General features: G+C 45.0%; 1 protein-coding gene across 2 annotated transcripts in view; it reads left to right on the top strand.

Annotated features, from left to right (window-relative positions):
- prkcea (protein kinase C, epsilon a) overlaps positions 1 to 18,202 on the top strand; it is a 697,348-nt gene that overhangs the window by 373,738 nt on the left and 305,408 nt on the right. For both annotated transcript variants that reach the window (XM_038813231.1, XM_038813238.1), the window contains 3 exons: positions 1,702 to 1,861; positions 10,873 to 10,907; positions 14,097 to 14,182. In XM_038813231.1, coding sequence (XP_038669159.1) covers positions 1,702 to 1,861; positions 10,873 to 10,907; positions 14,097 to 14,182 — 281 coding nt within the window. The remainder of the gene's footprint in view (positions 1 to 1,701; positions 1,862 to 10,872; positions 10,908 to 14,096; positions 14,183 to 18,202) is intronic.

Raw genomic sequence — 18,202 nt, 5'->3', positions numbered from 1 at the left:
TGTGCATATTTTCAGTTCCTCTCATTAAAAACTTTATATGCTGTTGTGAGTTACAGTCTGTTATTAACGAGAATCAAGATTGCGACATTGGTGCAATTTATGATGTATTTTAACATTAATTTACACCCAAACAAGTGTGCTATCTTTCAAGAAGTATAACTGTGATGCTAAGCAGAGAAAAAATGAGATTTAAATTAACATTTTTTTGGTGTATGAAATCTTAGTTTGAAGTTACGGGCTATATTTTCATCCTTTCACTAAAGTTTGAGGTGATTTGTCCCTTAAAAATTGCCTGCCTTGGAAGTTTGAAAGCTTTTTAAAATTTGGGTGTGTAGAATATATAGGGCCGTCCATTTTTATGAACCAATTCTGAAATTAAAAACTGGTTTAGCACAGGGCTAAATCACTGGCTTTGAAAGCAGACCAAGGCAGGCCAGCAGCACAGTTCAATTCCCGTACCAGCCTCCCCGAACAGGCACCGGAATGTGGCGACTAGGGGCTTTTCAAAGTAACTTCATTTGAAGCCTACTTGTGACAATAAGCGATTTTCATTTCATTTCATTTCATTATAACTTTTGCATATTCTGGGCATATTCTGATGTACTTGGTACAGCTATATATATATTTCAAAACTGTTGTATAAATTATCCATGCTTTTGAAATAGAGCCCGACAACAGTAATAACCCCTGTAAATGTGTGTTCAAAAAAAATTAGGAATAATTAAATATGCATCAAGTGTTAATTGCACACTCTACTCTTGGAAAGTGCACCAATGGGTTTAACTCTCTTCAGAGTAAACACCTCTTGCACCAGTTGAACAATCTGTTTAAATTATTGGCAGCAATTTACTTTTTTTCCATTTATAAAATGAGAAAATGGGAAAATTTATGCACCATGGAGTACTACTTTATCCACCCATTTTTACTATTCATATGAATCCCAAAGTCCCCTTTAGGAACCATTTCTAGATATCTTTGAATTTTTTTAGTTTATTGCATCATGCCTAGATTGAGGATTGCTTCAGACAGCCTAATCTGAGGTCTCAACCAATTTCTAGTTCGAGAAGGCAATGTGTTCATTTGCACTCTGTCTTCCTGTGTGGAAGACCCTCACGGGGTCCCACTGAGGTCTGTATGAGGAAATTCAGGAATCATGAATATGAATGTCCAGCCTACATTCTGTGGTGTATTGTGTTACGAGCAGACAAACAAGGAGCAGGAGGAGGCCATTCAGCCCCTCGAGCCTGCTTTCCCATTCAATAAGATCATGGCTGATCTGATAGTAATCTCAAACCTGCATCCCGCCTACCCCGGATAACTTATCACCCCCTTGCTCACGAAGAACTCATCCACCTCTGCCTTCAAAATATTCAAAGACCCTGCTGCCGCTGCCTTTTCAGGAAGAGAACAGGCTGTCGCTGCCATGTTAATCATTGATTGTTGTTTAGGCTGCCCTACGCGCGGTGCAGTGAGATAGAGCAAGCTCTGCCCATTCGTACCTGACTTTCACATTTGGGTCCTGTTTCGGGACCCAAATGCCAGCTAAGACAATATGGGTCAGACTCAATTTGAACATTCCAATGTTCATGAAACTTGGAAAGGCTCATAGAGATTTTATGCCAGGAGAATTGGCAGCTGTGATTCTCCCTGAATTTTGTTACCTCAGATTTGTTTCAGTAATAATTTCTTTGCTTTCTGTAGCACCAAAGGAGAATGAAGAACGTGTGTTCAGAGAGCGAATGCGGCCCAGGAAGAGACAAGGAGCTGTACGGCGCAGGGTCCATCAAGTCAACGGGCACAAGTTTATGGCCACCTACCTTAGACAACCAACATATTGTTCACATTGTCGGGACTTTATTTGGTAAGAGCAAGAAAGCTGTCAAAGTGTATTGCATCATGCCCTGATTGCAGATAAGTAGATCTCAACCAATTTCTGTTGAGGACATGAAGAATACAATATGTTGCAACTTTTCTTTGCAGATGATGAGGTAAGGTGAAAGATACGAGTGTGAGATCACACATTAATGGAGACAAACCAATCGAGAAATATAAACTGTCCTACAAGCTCCTCAATGTTGACTCTGATATCAATTAAGCTGTCGTGAGCATTTATTATTGACGTGGCTTGGTAAAAAGAAAGACATATCATCATGTTTTATTAGCAATTTTTACATTTCTAAACATGGTGTTAACAATGCATGTAAATTGGAGAATTTGATGAATAGTTGTGAACTAATGGTGTGGAGTAAATGGAACAGGTCAGGAAAAGAATGAGAACCTGCAAATATATTTGTACTTATATGTTGTAGATTGTACAGATGGTGTATTCCAGATTAACCATTAAGAGGCCTTTGATTTTATTTGTTGATACGAGAAAGGTACAATGCTTAAGCACTCAATGGCTGTGCAATATAGAGGTCTGCATGCAACAATGTCGTATATTTTTTTAACTCTAATTTATTTGTGTGACAATAGTCCAGTTTGTGTTCAAGCGGAGAAATATTGTTTCAAAGTGAAAATGTTCAATGGCCATCGCTATATATAAATTTAGGATTAACTTGTGCTGCATTACAGTTTAAAAATATGATAATAAGATAATTCATAAAAAAAGTTGTGCTCAGAATGTTAGCCCTGAAAGTCCATGCGTAGAGTTTGTTGGACTTATACCAACATGCCCAGAGCTCTACCTACTGATGCTCAACCGAGCTATATCTGCCTAAACTTCATATACCATCTGGTGAATGGTCTCCAGTGAAAATCACTTAGAAAATCATAGCGCGCTATCTACCGGCAGTGACGCACCCGAACATGAACACAGCGTGGCTGAACGTAGATGCCGAGAGAAGCCTCCCACACGCTTTCGGCAACCAGTAAAGTGAGGCATCATGATCAGGATGCCACCCACAATGAGTGGGACCCAGCCTCCCGTGTCTAAGTAGGTTTTGAACCTACTGAGGCGTGCTCACCCAGGAGCTACCGGGCTCCTGGCCTTTAACGGCCTCCTCATGGAGTCCCCAGCCAGATGCCATTCAGTACTGGTCCACACAAACGTGGACCTGGTGGAACAGCATCCGCTGGTCATCTGGGCCGTCGTGGGCCCTGGGTGGTCAGGGACAGTGCAGGATGACCCCCTGCCTCCACTGGAACATGGATACCTTGGCACTGCCAGGCTGGCGCTGCCAAGGTGCTGGGGTGGCATTGCAAAGCCAGCAGGAACACTACCAGCATGCCAGTGTGGCATTGCCAAGGTCAGGGCCTGGGGAGCCCTGCCCCTGAAAGGAGGGTGAAGGCGTATGAAGGGTAGGGAGGTGCAGGGTGAGTCTCAAGGGACCTCTGGAAGATTTTGGGGGAGTGAAGGGTGGGGATCCTGGAAAGGGGGGGGAAGCATAAGGGGGGGTTGGGAAGGCCTGAAATGGGGGGCCCACTTGAGGGTGTGTGGGGTAATATCCATGTGTGTGTGTGTGTATGGGGGTGACTTTGTCCATGGTGGGGTTGTGGAGGGACCCACAAGCCCTCTTAGAGATTTTCAAAATGGTGACCCAATCTCTGAGGAGCTAGTCTGGCCTGCGAGTTCAACTCCCCAGTGATGAAAATAATTCTAGTGTGGGCTTGACCGGGGCGAAACTCGCCAGGGCCCAGAAAAGTGATTAAACATGGTTAGATCACTGTGGAAAACTCGCTGACAGAGACAGCAGGAAACTCCCAGCAAAACCTGCCATAAATGACGCTGAGAACCTTTCTGCCAGATCGTGTCCGTAGGAATGCTAGGAGTGTTTCAAAACCAGAGTGCAACCGGGCCGGAGAATCACCGCGACCGGCACGAATTGTGCCATGCCGCCCACCGCGAATCTCTGCTCTGCGGAGAATCGGCACCATTGGCACCGGCATAGTCGGCGTGGCACCGGTTGGGGGTTGCTCTACGTGGCCCCCCGCCAATTCTAGGCCCGGGATGCGCCGAGAGGTTGTAACAAAACACCCGAGTCCTGCCAGCGCTGTCCATGTGTGGTCTTATCTCGGCGGGACCTTGGCGTGGGAGGGTCTGGGGCGGCCTGTGGGAGGAGGGGGGTGGTTGGGGAGTCCAACCCTGGGGGGGGTGGGGGGGGCCTGGCCCACAGTCGGTGCCCAGCGATCGGCCTCTCGGGCTGGGGGCCTCCTTCTGCGCCGGCCTCTTCGGCCCTACGCCATGTTGCGTCGGGGCCGGCGCAGAGAGGGAGTCACTGCGCACATGCGCGTGTTGACGCCAGTCCCACTGCGCATGCGCGCGTTAGTGCTCCAGTGCCATGCTGGCCCCCTATCGGGGCCAGAATTGTTAATCCTGATCGCGACAGCTTTTCCGACGATGTCAACAATTAGTCTCAGGATCAGAGAATCCCACTCTGCATTCCTGATTATCTTACAGACCAGTACCATATGAGGCTTAATGATCTGACTAGGGATGGCATGTTAACACATTGACCATGTTCCTTTCTTTGCTTGGGCACTGTGGGCCCCAGTGCATTTTTCATTCTTTAGAATTGATGGCCCATAATTTTGGTCCTCGAGACACTGTGGGTCAGTATAAATTCCTTGCAGGTCCAGAAGAACTGCACCAATATTGTTGGCTTATTTACTATAGTAAATTATTTGTCACCGTTGGTGTCTCTAGGGACTAATGTCCTTCAGGGAAGGTAATCTGCCATCCTTACCTGGTCTGGCCTACATGTGACTCCAGATCCATAGCAACATGGGTGATTCTTAACTGTCCCCTCAAGGGCAGGCAGGGATGGTAATAATTGCTGGCCCAGCCAGCGTGCCCACGTCCCATGAACGAATAAAACAAAAACTTATGGCTTGGATATGCATCCTTAGTAGGACATTTGAGCTACGAAGCCAATAAACCTTTCAGAAAAGAACAGCACAAGCCAAATTGTTCATTTGCTACATACCTTTTTAGTTGTTCTCGGGCTGTGCACAGCACTGACAAGTCTGCTCAGATAAGTTGGTGGTCAGTCTTTAGTCAGTGCAGCAGTAATAAATTTGGACATTAGAGTGGTAATTTCCATTACTGTCAACTGGAAACCTGCTGTTGTCTTCTCACAGACAAGTTGAACCTGATGGAAGACATTATGCAAGGTCAAGGGTCAGTAGTTTGAATGAGAGGCAGATGTAATTGATATGCTTTGACTTGTTCCATTTTTTGATTAACTCCTTATGCGTGGCTTTGTTTAAAGCTATAATTACAGATTTTATTTTAGTAACGGTATTGTAAATGTAACACCCATGAGCAGCTGTGAATGGCAGAAGCAAATTTGTCCACTGATTCATGCAGTCACAACATATTTTTGTGAACATTCAACATTCTGTGAAAGTTAGCGAAGAAAAGAGTGAAAACGTAAAAATGCCCCAAACTTAGAAACCAATTAAAGAGAGATTGGCAACTGTGAGCCTGCAGAGCACGACTGAGGAAATGGGTTCTGAGAAGAATGGAAGAGGTAGTGGAGTTCGGCAAAAGGAATTCCTGATTAAAACTGCGGGTTTCTGAAGGTCTTGAGGCAAAGGTAGAGGAAAGTGAACTAATGCCTTCAAAAAAGGAGAGAAAGTTAAAGAAAAACGTACACGCGTCACAGTTTAGCAGCTGCAAAGATAATTGAAATGTTTCTGATTGATGCTGAGCCCGTTTCAACGGGAGGGAAGGTTAAAGTAGCCATTACAGATCCTCACTATATGTCTATTTTCTCAGCTGAGAGCAGAAATGCCTAACGACTCAATTCAGAATGCAGTATGGAATGCAGGTCAGAATCCAGCATTTCAAATTTGCATTTGCTCTGAGGCAGGAAATTCATGGCCTAGAATATGCAGGCGATACATAAAACACATCAAGTCCAAAGTTTCGAAAGCCATCTCATACATATGGCAATCAACAGATTTTATTTAACCATGGCAAAATGTTTTTAAAATTTAGCATTTGTAAAACCCTCATGTCATAGGTATATCTTTGGACTATTAAATCAGTAAGTTTAATAATATATAAAATATTTATTGTTTTTTTTAATTCATCATGGGCATCACAAGCTGTGCCAGCTAATTGCTCTTGAAGGGGCAGTTAAGAGTGAAGCACATTGCTGTGGGGTCTGGAGTCACATGTAGGCCAGACCAGGTAAGGATTACCTTGCCTAAATGACATTAGTGAACCATTAGTGAACCAGATAGGTTTTTTAAGACAATCGACAATGGTTTCATGGGTCAGTATTAGTCTATTAATTGCAGATTTTTTCTATTGAATTGAAATTTCACATCTGCAGTGGCGGGATTTCAACCTGGATCCCCCAGAACATTACTCTGGATCTCTGGGACAATTACCTGCCCTCGATCTTTTCATTGAGAACTGTCGACGGGACTTTGGAAGTCTTAATTTTTCTGTCCCCCTCACCCATTCCAACCTCTCTCCTTCCGAACTGTCTGCTCTTCACTCTGTCAGGTCGAACCCCGACTTTGTCATCAAACCTGCCAACAAAGCGGGTGCCGTTGTCGTCTGGCGTACTGACCTCTACGTTGCACAGGCTGAGCGCCAACTCTCAGGACTATGACCAGACCAGTGAACATCAAGCCATTATCTCCAACACTGTTAGTGACCTCATTTCCTCCAGATGCCTTCACCGTAAGGCTTCCAACCTCAAAGTCTCCCAACCCCGGGCAGCACGCTTTTGCCTACTTCCCAAAATCCACAAAAAGGACTGCCCAGTGGACCCATTGTGTCAGCATGCTCTTGCCCCACCAAACGTATTTCCTCTTATCTTGGCTCCTCACTTCTCTGGTCCATTCTCTCCCCACCTCCATCCGAGATTCCACTGATGCCCTGCGTCATATTGACAACTTACAGTTTGCAGGCCCTCACCGCCTCCTATTTAACATGGATGTGCAATTTCTCTACACCTCCGTCCAACACCAGGATGGCCTGAGAGCTCTTTGCTTCTTTCTCGAAAATAGGCCTGAAAAATTCCCATCCACCACCACTCTACTCCGTGTGACTGAACTAGTTCTAATCTCACAACAACTTCTCCTTTCCCTCATCCGGCTTTCTCCAAATCAAAGGCGCAAGAATGGGTACCCCGCATGGGTCCTAGCTACGCTTGCCTTTTTATGGGGATGTGGAATATTCCTTGTTCCAGGCCTACCCGGTCCCCTCCCACAACTCCCTTACCGGTACATCAATGACTATTTTGATGCTGCTTCATGCTCTCGTCCGGACCTGGAAAAATTCATCAACTTTGTTTCTAGTTTCCACCCTTCCTTCACTTTCACCTGGTCCATGTCAGGCACCTCCCTTCCCTTCCTTTCATGGTGGCTGCAGCACCTAGATTCACCCCGCTATTCATCGGCATTGCCGGTTTTTTGGGCCTTGAGGAGTTTCATCCCGTCGAGGCCACACTTACACAGATTTCTTGCACTGGCGAGCAGGACCAGCTCTTCGCAGCTGGGGTGCCGTTTTGACTGGCTGCCTTAATCTCTACACTGTCCCCTTCCCCCTTTCAGTCCCCTCCCGCTTTCAGAAGAACCCCTCCCTCCCCCCTCCCTCCCCCCTCTTAGCCTCCCCTCAACCTTTTCTTGACCTCTTATACCCTCCTCTCATGGGCAAGGCCTCCCAGGGCCCGACCACTGGCAGTGTCAACCTGGCACCCAGGCACCTTGGCACTACCATCCTGGAAGTACCCCTGGCACCCCAGCAGTGCCAGGATGTCACTGTAAGGGTGCCAGGCTGGCAGTGCTCAGGGGCGGGATTCTCCGACCCTCCACTGGGTCGGAGAATCGAGGGGGGTGGGGGGGGGGGGGGGGGCGGCATCCGCCTGCTGCTGAATTCTCCGGCGCCGGGGATTTGGCGGGGGCGGGAATTGCGGCACACCGATTGGTCCACTGGCAGTGCAGCCCCCCCCCGGCGATTGTCCGGCCCGCGATGGGCCGAGTGGCTGCCCATTTTTTGCCGGTCCTGCCGGCGTAAATTAGAGTAGGTTCTTACCAGTGGGACCTGGCAGTGTAGGCGATCTAGGGGTGGCGCGGGGGGATCTGGCCCCGGGAGGTTCCCCCATGGTAGCCTGGCCGGCGATCGGGGCCCACCGATCTGCGGGTAGGCCTCTGCCGTGGGGGCACTCTATTTCTCTGCGTCGGCTGCTGTGGTCCTCCGCCATGGCCGACACGGAGAAGAGGCCCCATGCACATGCGCTGGGATGACACCAGCACACGCTGGCGCTCCCGCGCATGTGCCAACTCGCAACAGCCAGCGGAGGCCCTTTGGCGCCGGTAGGTGTGGCGCCAAGCCCCTTCCCCGCCGGCCGGCGTGCACAAACCACTCCGGCGCCGGCCTAGCCCCTGAAGGTGTGGAGGATTCCACACCTTTGGGGTGGCCCGACGCCGGAGTGGTTCATGCCACTGCTTTCCGCCGGTGTTGCCCGCCCCGCCTATTCCTGCAGAATCCCACCTATGGTGTCAGGGAAGTGCCAGGGTACTACCCTGCTCTGTCCTCGACCACCTGAGGGTCTCTAATGACTAGTGAGACCCCCCAAGATGCCATCACGCCTGATCCACGTTTGTGGGAACCAACACTAAACGGCATTCGGTTGAGGTCTCGCAGGCGCGGCCGTTGACTTCCGGGTGCCGGGTGAAAGCGGCGTCAAGATATTTAAGTCTCATTTAAATGTCATCTGGATGATGCTGAGGGCGTCATCCAGATCTTGCAGGGCGGGACGAGTCGGGTGACTTGCGATCGGCCCGGCACGGAGCCCTGTTTTGGCTTTTGCGGGATTCACCCATTGTCCCCCATCTCTGTGCCTGGCACATCGTGGTGGCTGAAATGCGCCCTTTATGTTCAAGTGTGATGATTGTACCAATGGGTTTCTTACATTCTATGTCATTCCTGAAGGGGTTTCACACTGGCTGGATAAATTTGAGGATAAACTTATCCACTCACAGTGTTGTGAATCTTGGGAATTCTCTACACCAGAGTGTTGTGGATGCTACATCGATGAATATAGGCTGAGATAGATAAATAGTTAGCTTTTCAGCGAATTGAGGGACATGAGAAATGAGCAGGAAAGTGCAGTTGAAACATAAGATCCACCCTTTTTGTGTTGAATGGCAGATCAGGTTGGTAAGGAGCTGTACGATCTACTCCCCTTGCTATTTATTACTTTTTATTGTTTGTTAGTCTCAATTTAAATGATACTGTCAGACCCTGTGCAACTCCTTGTGAACATGAATCCATAAGCCATATGATATATTAATTGGTATATAGAACAAAGAGAGCTAAGTAAATAGAATCCTCTCACTTCCCAAACAACTGAACCTTGGCAACCGAGGACAATAAAATACTTTCAGTATTTAGACCTCTATTACCCTCAGTGAAACTTTAATATATCAGTCTGCTCCTCTAGACAGCATCATACAATAAATACATGCAAATGTTTAATAACATATTATGTGAATGTGAAGTCGTGGAGCATAAAAATTAATTAAAATGCAAACTAGGGGAAATGAAAACTTATTCTTCATGATGTTGTGCTTCTGTTTTTGAAATCTTGACTGGCTTTGACATAAAGTCTTGAATTTTCTGGCCATTCACGACAGAGTGAGCTTCCAGTCCCGGCAAAGGTGCACCCGTGCCATGGGTTTCACAGCGCCGATAGGTACATTCAACGGGAAACTCCGTTGACAAGGGCGGGACCAATGGCCGGCCATCTCCGGTGATGCAAAACACGCAGTGGGTGTGCTCAAAATCCCGCACAAATCATAGACTGGCATGATAGATTTGCCCAGGTACTATGATCTCACACTGGATGTTTATATATGTATATATATCCTCATGGCTAATTTATAAACTTTTAAACTAGACAGTGAACATTTCAAATGGCTGAAGCTATGTCTGCCTAGAATCCTGAATAAAAAGAGCTACCATGGCGCTTTTGCAGAAATGTGCACTTCATTATCTCGCTAATGCCCCCTGTGTGCTGAAGAGACCAAACTCAAAGAGAAGTATACAAAGGTCACTTGCATTTCATAACCCAGGCCTAATCAGCCGGCTGTTCATCTGCGAGGACCAAGGGCCATGCAATGTTCCTTTCAAGTCTTAATGGTTGGAACATTTAACAATCTAGGGGACCCAGACAAAAGGATACTCACCCTTTGTCAAAGTCAGAATGGAGAAGTGGGAGTCATGAGACTCTAGCTGATGGAACCAGTTATATCGTCTTGCTGTAATGAAAACGCAGTCTGCCATTTTACCATCTGCAAGCAACCTCACAGAAAATAAGTTCTGCCAGGTAGAATACCTGGTCCAGCTACACTATTTTAGAAAAGTGAATTATACAGTATTGGGTTGCAACCTGCAGGCCTCCACGAAGGGATACCTCATCAGACTTTATTTCAGGACTTTGGACACACATGAAACAATAATTATTTTCTTTGTGGTCTTTGCCTTGTAGATCTTTCTTTTCTCTATTGTTCTTTTACTGTGTGAGTGCACAGGGGGCTACATTGTGATCCTTATCTCCTGTTTGAGTGTGTGCAAATAAACTAACCCTCAGAGTTTACGCTATTTCGACTTTCTGTGGGGTTATTTATAGAAATTGGATCACACCAAAACTGAGGGGTTTGGAAATACACCACCGTTTATAAAGGGGAAAGGAAATCAACACTTTTGGAATAGTGACAAGAGGAGAAATCAGAGCTGTTTAAATTAAACCCCTCCCGTCCAAAACAGATTAAAAGGAACCCTTTTCTCCACATTAAACATGTGGAAATATTGTTTGTACTAAACTGAGATTGTGTTTTTGAAAATTAATGCATAAATGGCAATATACCAATAATCTAATTAACACTTGTTTGTTTTGTGTTATTTTACAGGGGAGTAATAGGTAAACAAGGATACCAATGCCAGGGTAAGAAATTAGTTCAAATTTCTATATTAACAGTTATTTGTCTTTATACTTTTGCTGTTCTCTACAGTTTCACTGTTCTATTTCAGTTGGCTGTATGGGGTTTTATGACAGATGCATGTTGAAACAAAAGATAAACGTGGATTTCTGATAGGCCAAGTTTGAATTTGTGAAGTTCATGTCACCGACGTATGAACATATGAATTAGGAGCAAGAGTAGGCTGTTTGGCCCCTCCCGCCTGCTCCACCATTTGATAAGATCATGGCGGATCTGATTGTGGCCTCAACTCTACTTGCCTGCCTACACGCTTGCCAATCAAGACTCTATCTAATGCAGCTTTAAAAATATTCAGTGACCCTCCCTGCACTGCTCTCTGGGGAAGACAATTCCACACAAACTCTGAGAGGAAGAAATAATCCAAATCTGCGTCTTAAATTGGAGACAGCTTCAGCGGAATTCTCCATCGGTGGGATTCTCCAGTCCACCGGCAGCGCACCCATGCCCGCAATTTCTCGGCAGCGTGGAGTGGCTACAATGGGAAATCCCATTGGCCGGCTGTGGATTAATGGAGAATCCCGCTGCTGGCACTTGCAAACACGGTTGGTGGACCGCAGAATCGCGCTTCTTATTTTAAAAATGTGTCCCCCTAGTTCTAGAATCTCCCAAAAGGGAAACATCTTCTCAATATGGTCACCTCTCACTCTTCTAAACACAATAGTTACCAGCCCAGCATGTCCAACCTTTCCTCTTCAGATGATCCTTTCATGATGTGGCACCCTGAACAGGCCGACCAGCCCTTCATGCCTCAATGGATGTGTTTGCTGAAAGAACACTGGTTAAATGACTGTTGTTCACATCCCTGATGGGCTTTTTGGCTTTTAGCTCAATGCCTGAAAGAGCTCTCCACTGTGCCAATAAAATTGCTTGGAGATATCATTCACAAATATTTGCAGCATTTATGTTCCCGTTTAACCGAATTGTAGAACTCTCCGACTCTTGAATCTTCCAGGTGTGAAATGCTGTGAATTATTAATTGTAGTAATCCACGGGAGGCAGGAGTTCCGTCACCACACCAATATTTATTTACAATAACGATATTACAGGAGCAGCTACAAACAGTGCTGCTAGCAGTCCAGTCAACTTAAGACTGCTCACAAATCCTACACAGGTGATTATATGGGCCCCCTCAATGAGCTATCATTGAAGGAGCTCATACTCCAATTGGCCAACCAATAAAGCCAATTGGAGTTCATTACATTAATAATTGAGGATATCTTGTATGTGGCGGGGTGGAGATCCTTCTTTACCGCCTGACTTTTCAGGCCTCCTGGCCAAATAATGGCCTATACTTCAGTGGCCTATTGGGGGTGACTGTCCCAAACCACCTGGTATGTTTTATGAGGGGGAAAAAAGCTCAACATTATTCCTGCTGCTGGATGCTATTCCTCGAGAAGGAATACAGTATAAATGCAAAACTTGCCATCAGGTGGGAATCATCTGTCTGATGTTGAAATGTATTTAATGTTTAGTCATTTGTGAGAATCTTTAAAATGCAACTAGCTACTCAAGGGTAGGGGTGAGAGGGAACTCATCTGGCCTACTGTGGCGGAGCCACAACATCAATTGTCACAAAAACACATTAGAAAAAAAAAAAATGAAAGTAGTAACTCGGGAACAAATTATCCACTTGACATCAGTACAATTAATGGATCACGGTCACCACCACAGTGGGCAGGAAGGATATGTAATTGAATTAATCTATTTGCAGAAGAGTCTGTTATCAGTGAACTAATTTTCCATTGACAGCCTTATTGACTTTTTCATGCCAGTTTAAAAAAATATTTCAATGAATTAAACAGTAGGTTGGCAGGGAACAGTTTATTCACCATTCAGCCTTAGCTGTGTTTACGTACAATTGTTCCAATTACTACATTGGATATTTCTTGAGAGTACAGGTTACCTACTACTGCTTACAGACAATCAAGAAATCCAGAGAGACTGGTTAACAAAGATTGTTTTTGAACATTTTACAGGATTTCTTTTGCTTTGTGCAGCCAACTGATGTTGAGAAATTGACCCTAAATCTGAGATGTGTTGATAAAAGGTTTACCAATGTTAATAAATCATTCATTTTGCTGATATATTAAGGAACTGGTGCAGCAGCGGAACTCTCTGTCCAAAGATGTGCAGGTTAGGTGGATTGGCCATGATAAATTGCCCTTAGTGTCCAAAATTGCCCTTAGTGTTGGGTGGGGTTACTGGGTTATGGGGATAGGGTGGAGGTGTTAACCTTGGGTAGGGTGTTCTTTCCAGGAGCCGGTGCAGACTCGATAGGCCGAATGGCCTCCTTCTGTACTGTAAATTCTATGGTTAAATTGGCTGTCATTGTGATCATTGCACCAAGAACAGCCTGTGGTTCACAGTGTGTGCACTAACCTTCTGTTTTACTAAGCAAAGAAGCAAAAACAAATATTGTCTGACTCTCCTCTTGCCCAGGACATAGGGGGCTGGATTATTTTGCCCCGCCCGCCGCACGATCGCCACGGGCGGGATGCGGACAATGGAAAAGTCCATTGATCTCGGGCGAGGTTCTCCGGTCGCCGGACGGACTGGAGAAACCCGCCCATAGTGTTTGGTGGATTTTTAAATATTTGGTAATATTGAACGAAACTGCTGACATTACAGAATGCTGTACTATTTCAAATTGTAATGATGAAGGTCCATAAAGTAGCATCATGTTGAAAAGCGAGTAAATCAGCACTGAATGATTATGGCTAGACTAAGTATAATAAACTGATGTTAGGACATCAAAGATGCATCTGTGGCTGCTCTGATCATCTCATGATATTAGTTCCTCAAATCAGACAGAAAATGCAAAGCTTCAGAGCAAACATTGCATTTGTGATTGGGGCCAAACCCCATTAGTCCTTCTGCTTGATTCCAGTTGCAGTTTTGCCCACACACTAATTTTGATGCTCGTACAATTTTTTTAACTTTCTATATTGAAAGAAAGAAAATAAACTGTAAAGAGAGCAAATGTAATGAAACCTTGACTGACAATTTGAATCGATGGATTTGGTTGCTGGTAATTCATCTTGTTTTTCGCACTTTTTGTTTCTCACTTTGATTGATATTCAGTGAAATTTAAAGCTGACAGTGAACTAAAGAGTGTTATTTATTTGAATTTGCAGTCTGTACCTGTGTGGTGCATAAACGATGTCATGAACTCATCATAACCAAGTGTGCTGGTTTGAAGAAGCAAGAAACGCAGGATGAGGTATGTATTTGTCTGGAATTGAGCCATTGATCCCTAGCAACCTCACACTTCTCAGCCTGTGCCTTTGACACAGTTGACTATCGCCCTCCAGCATCTCTCAACCATCTTCCAATTGGGTAGGACTGCCTCGTTGAATTGCTAGCTATCTAATCATTGACAGAAATGTACCTTCTCAGTCCTGCACCATTACCTCTGGTGTTTCCCAAGAACCTGTCCTGGGTCCATCTCTTATTTCTGACCCACATTTAGGCTGATGATGCCGACTCTACCTCACCACCAACACTCCTTTACTGTCTCCAAGACTTGTCCAACTGCATGTCCAACATCCAGTACTGGAATGGCAGACATTTTCTCCAACTAAATACTGGGGAAGAGAGAAGCTATCGTCCTTGGCCCCTGCCATACACACTGTTCCCTAGCCACTAACTACATCCCTCTCCCTGGTAACTGAGGTTGAACCAGATTGGTTGTAACCTTGGAGTCATATTCAACCACAAGATGATCTTTCAACCATGTATCCACACCATCACTAAAATTGCCTATTATCCCCGGTGTAACAGAATCAAAGTACTGCGGATACCGAATGCAGGAAAAACTCAGGATATCTGGCAGCATCTGTAGGAAGAGCAAACAGAGTTAACGTTTCGAGTCTCTTTGGCTCTTCACTGGAACTGAGAAAGAGGGAAAATCTGTTGGATACTATACTGTAGCTGGAAGAGATTGCAACAAAGTGTAGCAAACTTAAGAGCTCCGGAGAGATGAGCAGGCGTGGGGGGGGGTGGGGGGGGGGGGGGGGGGGGGGGAAGAATAGGAATGGAGAGCTTTTGTATTGAGATAAACAATGTCTGGAATATAAAAAAAGGGTTAAGATGGAGGAGAAAGGTTACAGTCTAAAGTTGTTGAACTCAACGTTGAGCTCTGAGGCTGTCACGTGCCGAATCAGAAGATGAGATTCTGCTGCTCCAGCTTATGGGCTTCATTGGAACATTGCAGCAGGCCAAGGACAGACATGTGGGCATGAGAGCAAGGTGATGAGTTAAAATGGCAACCAATGGGAAGGTTGGTGTCATGCTTTCTAAAAAATATATATATTCCAAATACAGTCAAACACATCACCACATAACACCTCAAAATAAATAGGGTACATAGAGTTTGTTAATTTCCCCCCCTTTTAATCCCTCCACGCTCCCCGGTGCCAAACAATTCCTCAAACACGGACAGAAACAACCTCCCTCAGGGCGAACTTTATCTTGTACAGCATAAGAAATTCATGCAAATCCCCCAACCATGCCATGACCCCCAGCGGCGCTGCCGACCTCCAGTTCAATACTATCCTTTGCCAAGCAATCAGAGAGGTGAAGGCCACGACATTGGCTCCTTTCCCTCCTGCAACCCCGGCGCCTCCGAGACCACCAATATTGCCACCAGGGGGCATGGCATTATCTTAATCCCCACAATACCCGACAAGCTCTCAAACACCACCTCCCAAAAACCGTCCAGAACATGTGAGCATGATCCACCAGCCCCTTCCCACACCTCCTCTACTCATGAGAAAAACCCACTCATCCGGGCCCGAGTCATGTGAACGCTGTGTACCACCTTAAACTGTATAAGGCTCATCCTCGAACAAGAGGAGGGGGAGTTGATCCAACGCATTATTTCACTCCAAACTCCTCACCCCACCTCGATCCCCAATTCTTCCTCCGACCTATGCCTGATGCATTCCATAGCGCCATTTCCGTCTGACACAACCACCAGAAGATATCTCCAATTTTCCCTTCTCCCCACTCATCCGGGACAACACCTTCTTTCACAAGGTATACTCTGGCAACTGAGGAAACAAGAGCAGTTCCTTCCACGCAAAGTCCCGGACCTGCCAGTATCTAAACTCACTCCCCCTCGGTAAGTCAAACCTCTCTCGCACTTCCTCCTGCCCTACAAATTTCCCTCTACAAACTGGTCTCTTAACCATTCTATCCCTTCCCTCCCGCCACATTCCATCCATCCCCTCCTATATAAACCTGTGGTTCCCACATATTGAGGTCAATGCTGACGTAAACCCTAGTATAAAGTGCCTCCTCAGCTGGTTCCAAATCTTAGTTGAAGACTCTACCACCATTGGGCTCATGGTTGCGAGCTGAACGAAGGTGTTCCGCAAAGCGGTCACCCAGACTGCATTCAGTCTCCCCAATGTAGAGGAGACCGCATTGGGAACAGCGAATGCAATAAAACAGATTAAAGGAAGTACAAATGAAACACTGCTTAACCTGAAAAGGAGTGTTTGTGGCCTTGAATGGGGTGAGGGGAATTTGTGTTTGGTGGTCGCATCATGCTGCGGTTGATGGAAATAGCAGAGGATGATCCCATGAATGTGGAGGCTGGTGGGGTAGAAAGTGAGGACAAGAGGGACCCTGTCATGTTTCTGGGAGGGAGGGGAAGGGGTGAGGGCAGAGGTGTAACATTGTCCCACTTTGCCTCCGTCTCAGCTCACCTGCTGCTGAAACCTTCCTCTGCAACCATCCTTGGCTATTCTAACCCATCCTGGCTGGCAGCCCATGTTCTACTCTATGTAAATTTGAGGTCATCCAAAACTCAGTTATATATGGTCTAACTCACACCAAGTCCTATTCATCCATCACCTCGGTGCTTGCTAATGAACATTAACTTCTGGTTAAGTAATTCCTTGATTTAAAAATTCTCATCCTTGTTTTCCAATCCCTCCATAGTCTCTCTCCTCTCTATCTCAATAATCGTCTACAGCTCCATAATTCTTCCAGATATCTGTGCCCCTCTAATTCAGGCCTCATTAATCATTCTTCTCTTTGTGGCCATACCTTCAGCTGCCTATGACTTAAGTTCTGGAATTTCCATCCTAGATCTTTTTTTTCTTTCTTTCTTTCTTTCTTTCTTTCTTTCTTTCTTTCTTTCTTCTTTCTTTCTTTATTCTTTCTTTCTTTCTTTCTTCTTTCTTTCTTTCTTTCTTTCTTTCTTTCTTGCTTTCTTGCTTTCTTTCTTGCTTTCTTTCTTGCTTTCTTGCTTTCTTTCTTGCTTTCTCTCTTTCTTTCTTGCTTTCTTTCTTGCTTTCTTTCTTTCTTTCTTTCTTTCTTTCATTCTTGCTTTCTTTCTTGCTTTCTTTCTTTCTTTCTTGCTTTCTTTCTTGCTTTCTTTCTTGTTTTCTTTCTTTCTTCCTTTCTTTCTTGCTTTCTTTTTTTCTTTCATTCTTTGTTTCTTTCTTTCTTGCTTTCTTTCTTTTTTGCTTTCTTTCTTGCTTTCTTTCTTGCTTTCTTTCTTTCTTTCTTTCTTGCGTTCTCTCTTTCTTTCTTGCTTTCTCTCCTTTCTTTCTTGCTTTCTTTCTTTTTTGCTTTCTTTCTTTCTTGTTTTCTTTCTTTCTTGTTTTCTTGCTTTCTTTCTTTTTTGCTTTCTTTCTTGTTTTCTTTCTTTCTTCCTTGCTTGCTTGCTTTCTTTCTTTCGCTCTTGCTTGCTTTCTTCCTTTCTTGCTTGCTTTCTTTCTTTCGTTCTTGCTTTCTTTCTTTCATTATATCTTGCTTTCATCTTACCTTATATCTTTTCTACTTGGCTCAGCATCACATTATGTTCAATAATACTCCTGTGAAGCACCTTGATATGTTTTATGACTAAATACAGAATACAAATATAAGTTACTGTTATAGTGACTTGGAATAGACAACAGCCATATTTCTGTGAGGGAAGGGGACTAATGGAATTGGTTTTTTTGTCACATTGCCAACAATAAATAGTATGATGACATTGTTGGCTTAGCAGCCTCTCTGACTTCACTAACTTACTTTGACCGTGACCAAATGTGACAACACACTCATATTGATAGAGTAATAGTAGCTGAGCGGTAACAAAGTTAACAGAAAGTGCATCAGCATCATACTGTACACATTTGCGTACTACCTATCATTGGCTCTGGATAATACAGTTCTGTTTCAGTTCTATGGTTCCTACAACTGTTTTGGGTGTGAGAGTCTTCAGAGTAATTGGCTGAAAAGCATC

This window comes from Scyliorhinus canicula, chromosome 1 (assembly GCF_902713615.1).
Source record: "Scyliorhinus canicula chromosome 1, sScyCan1.1, whole genome shotgun sequence".
Lineage (NCBI taxonomy): Eukaryota > Metazoa > Chordata > Chondrichthyes > Carcharhiniformes > Scyliorhinidae > Scyliorhinus > Scyliorhinus canicula.
The sequence above is the reverse complement of the archived record's forward strand: the minus strand, read 5'-3'. Positions and strand labels throughout refer to the sequence as shown.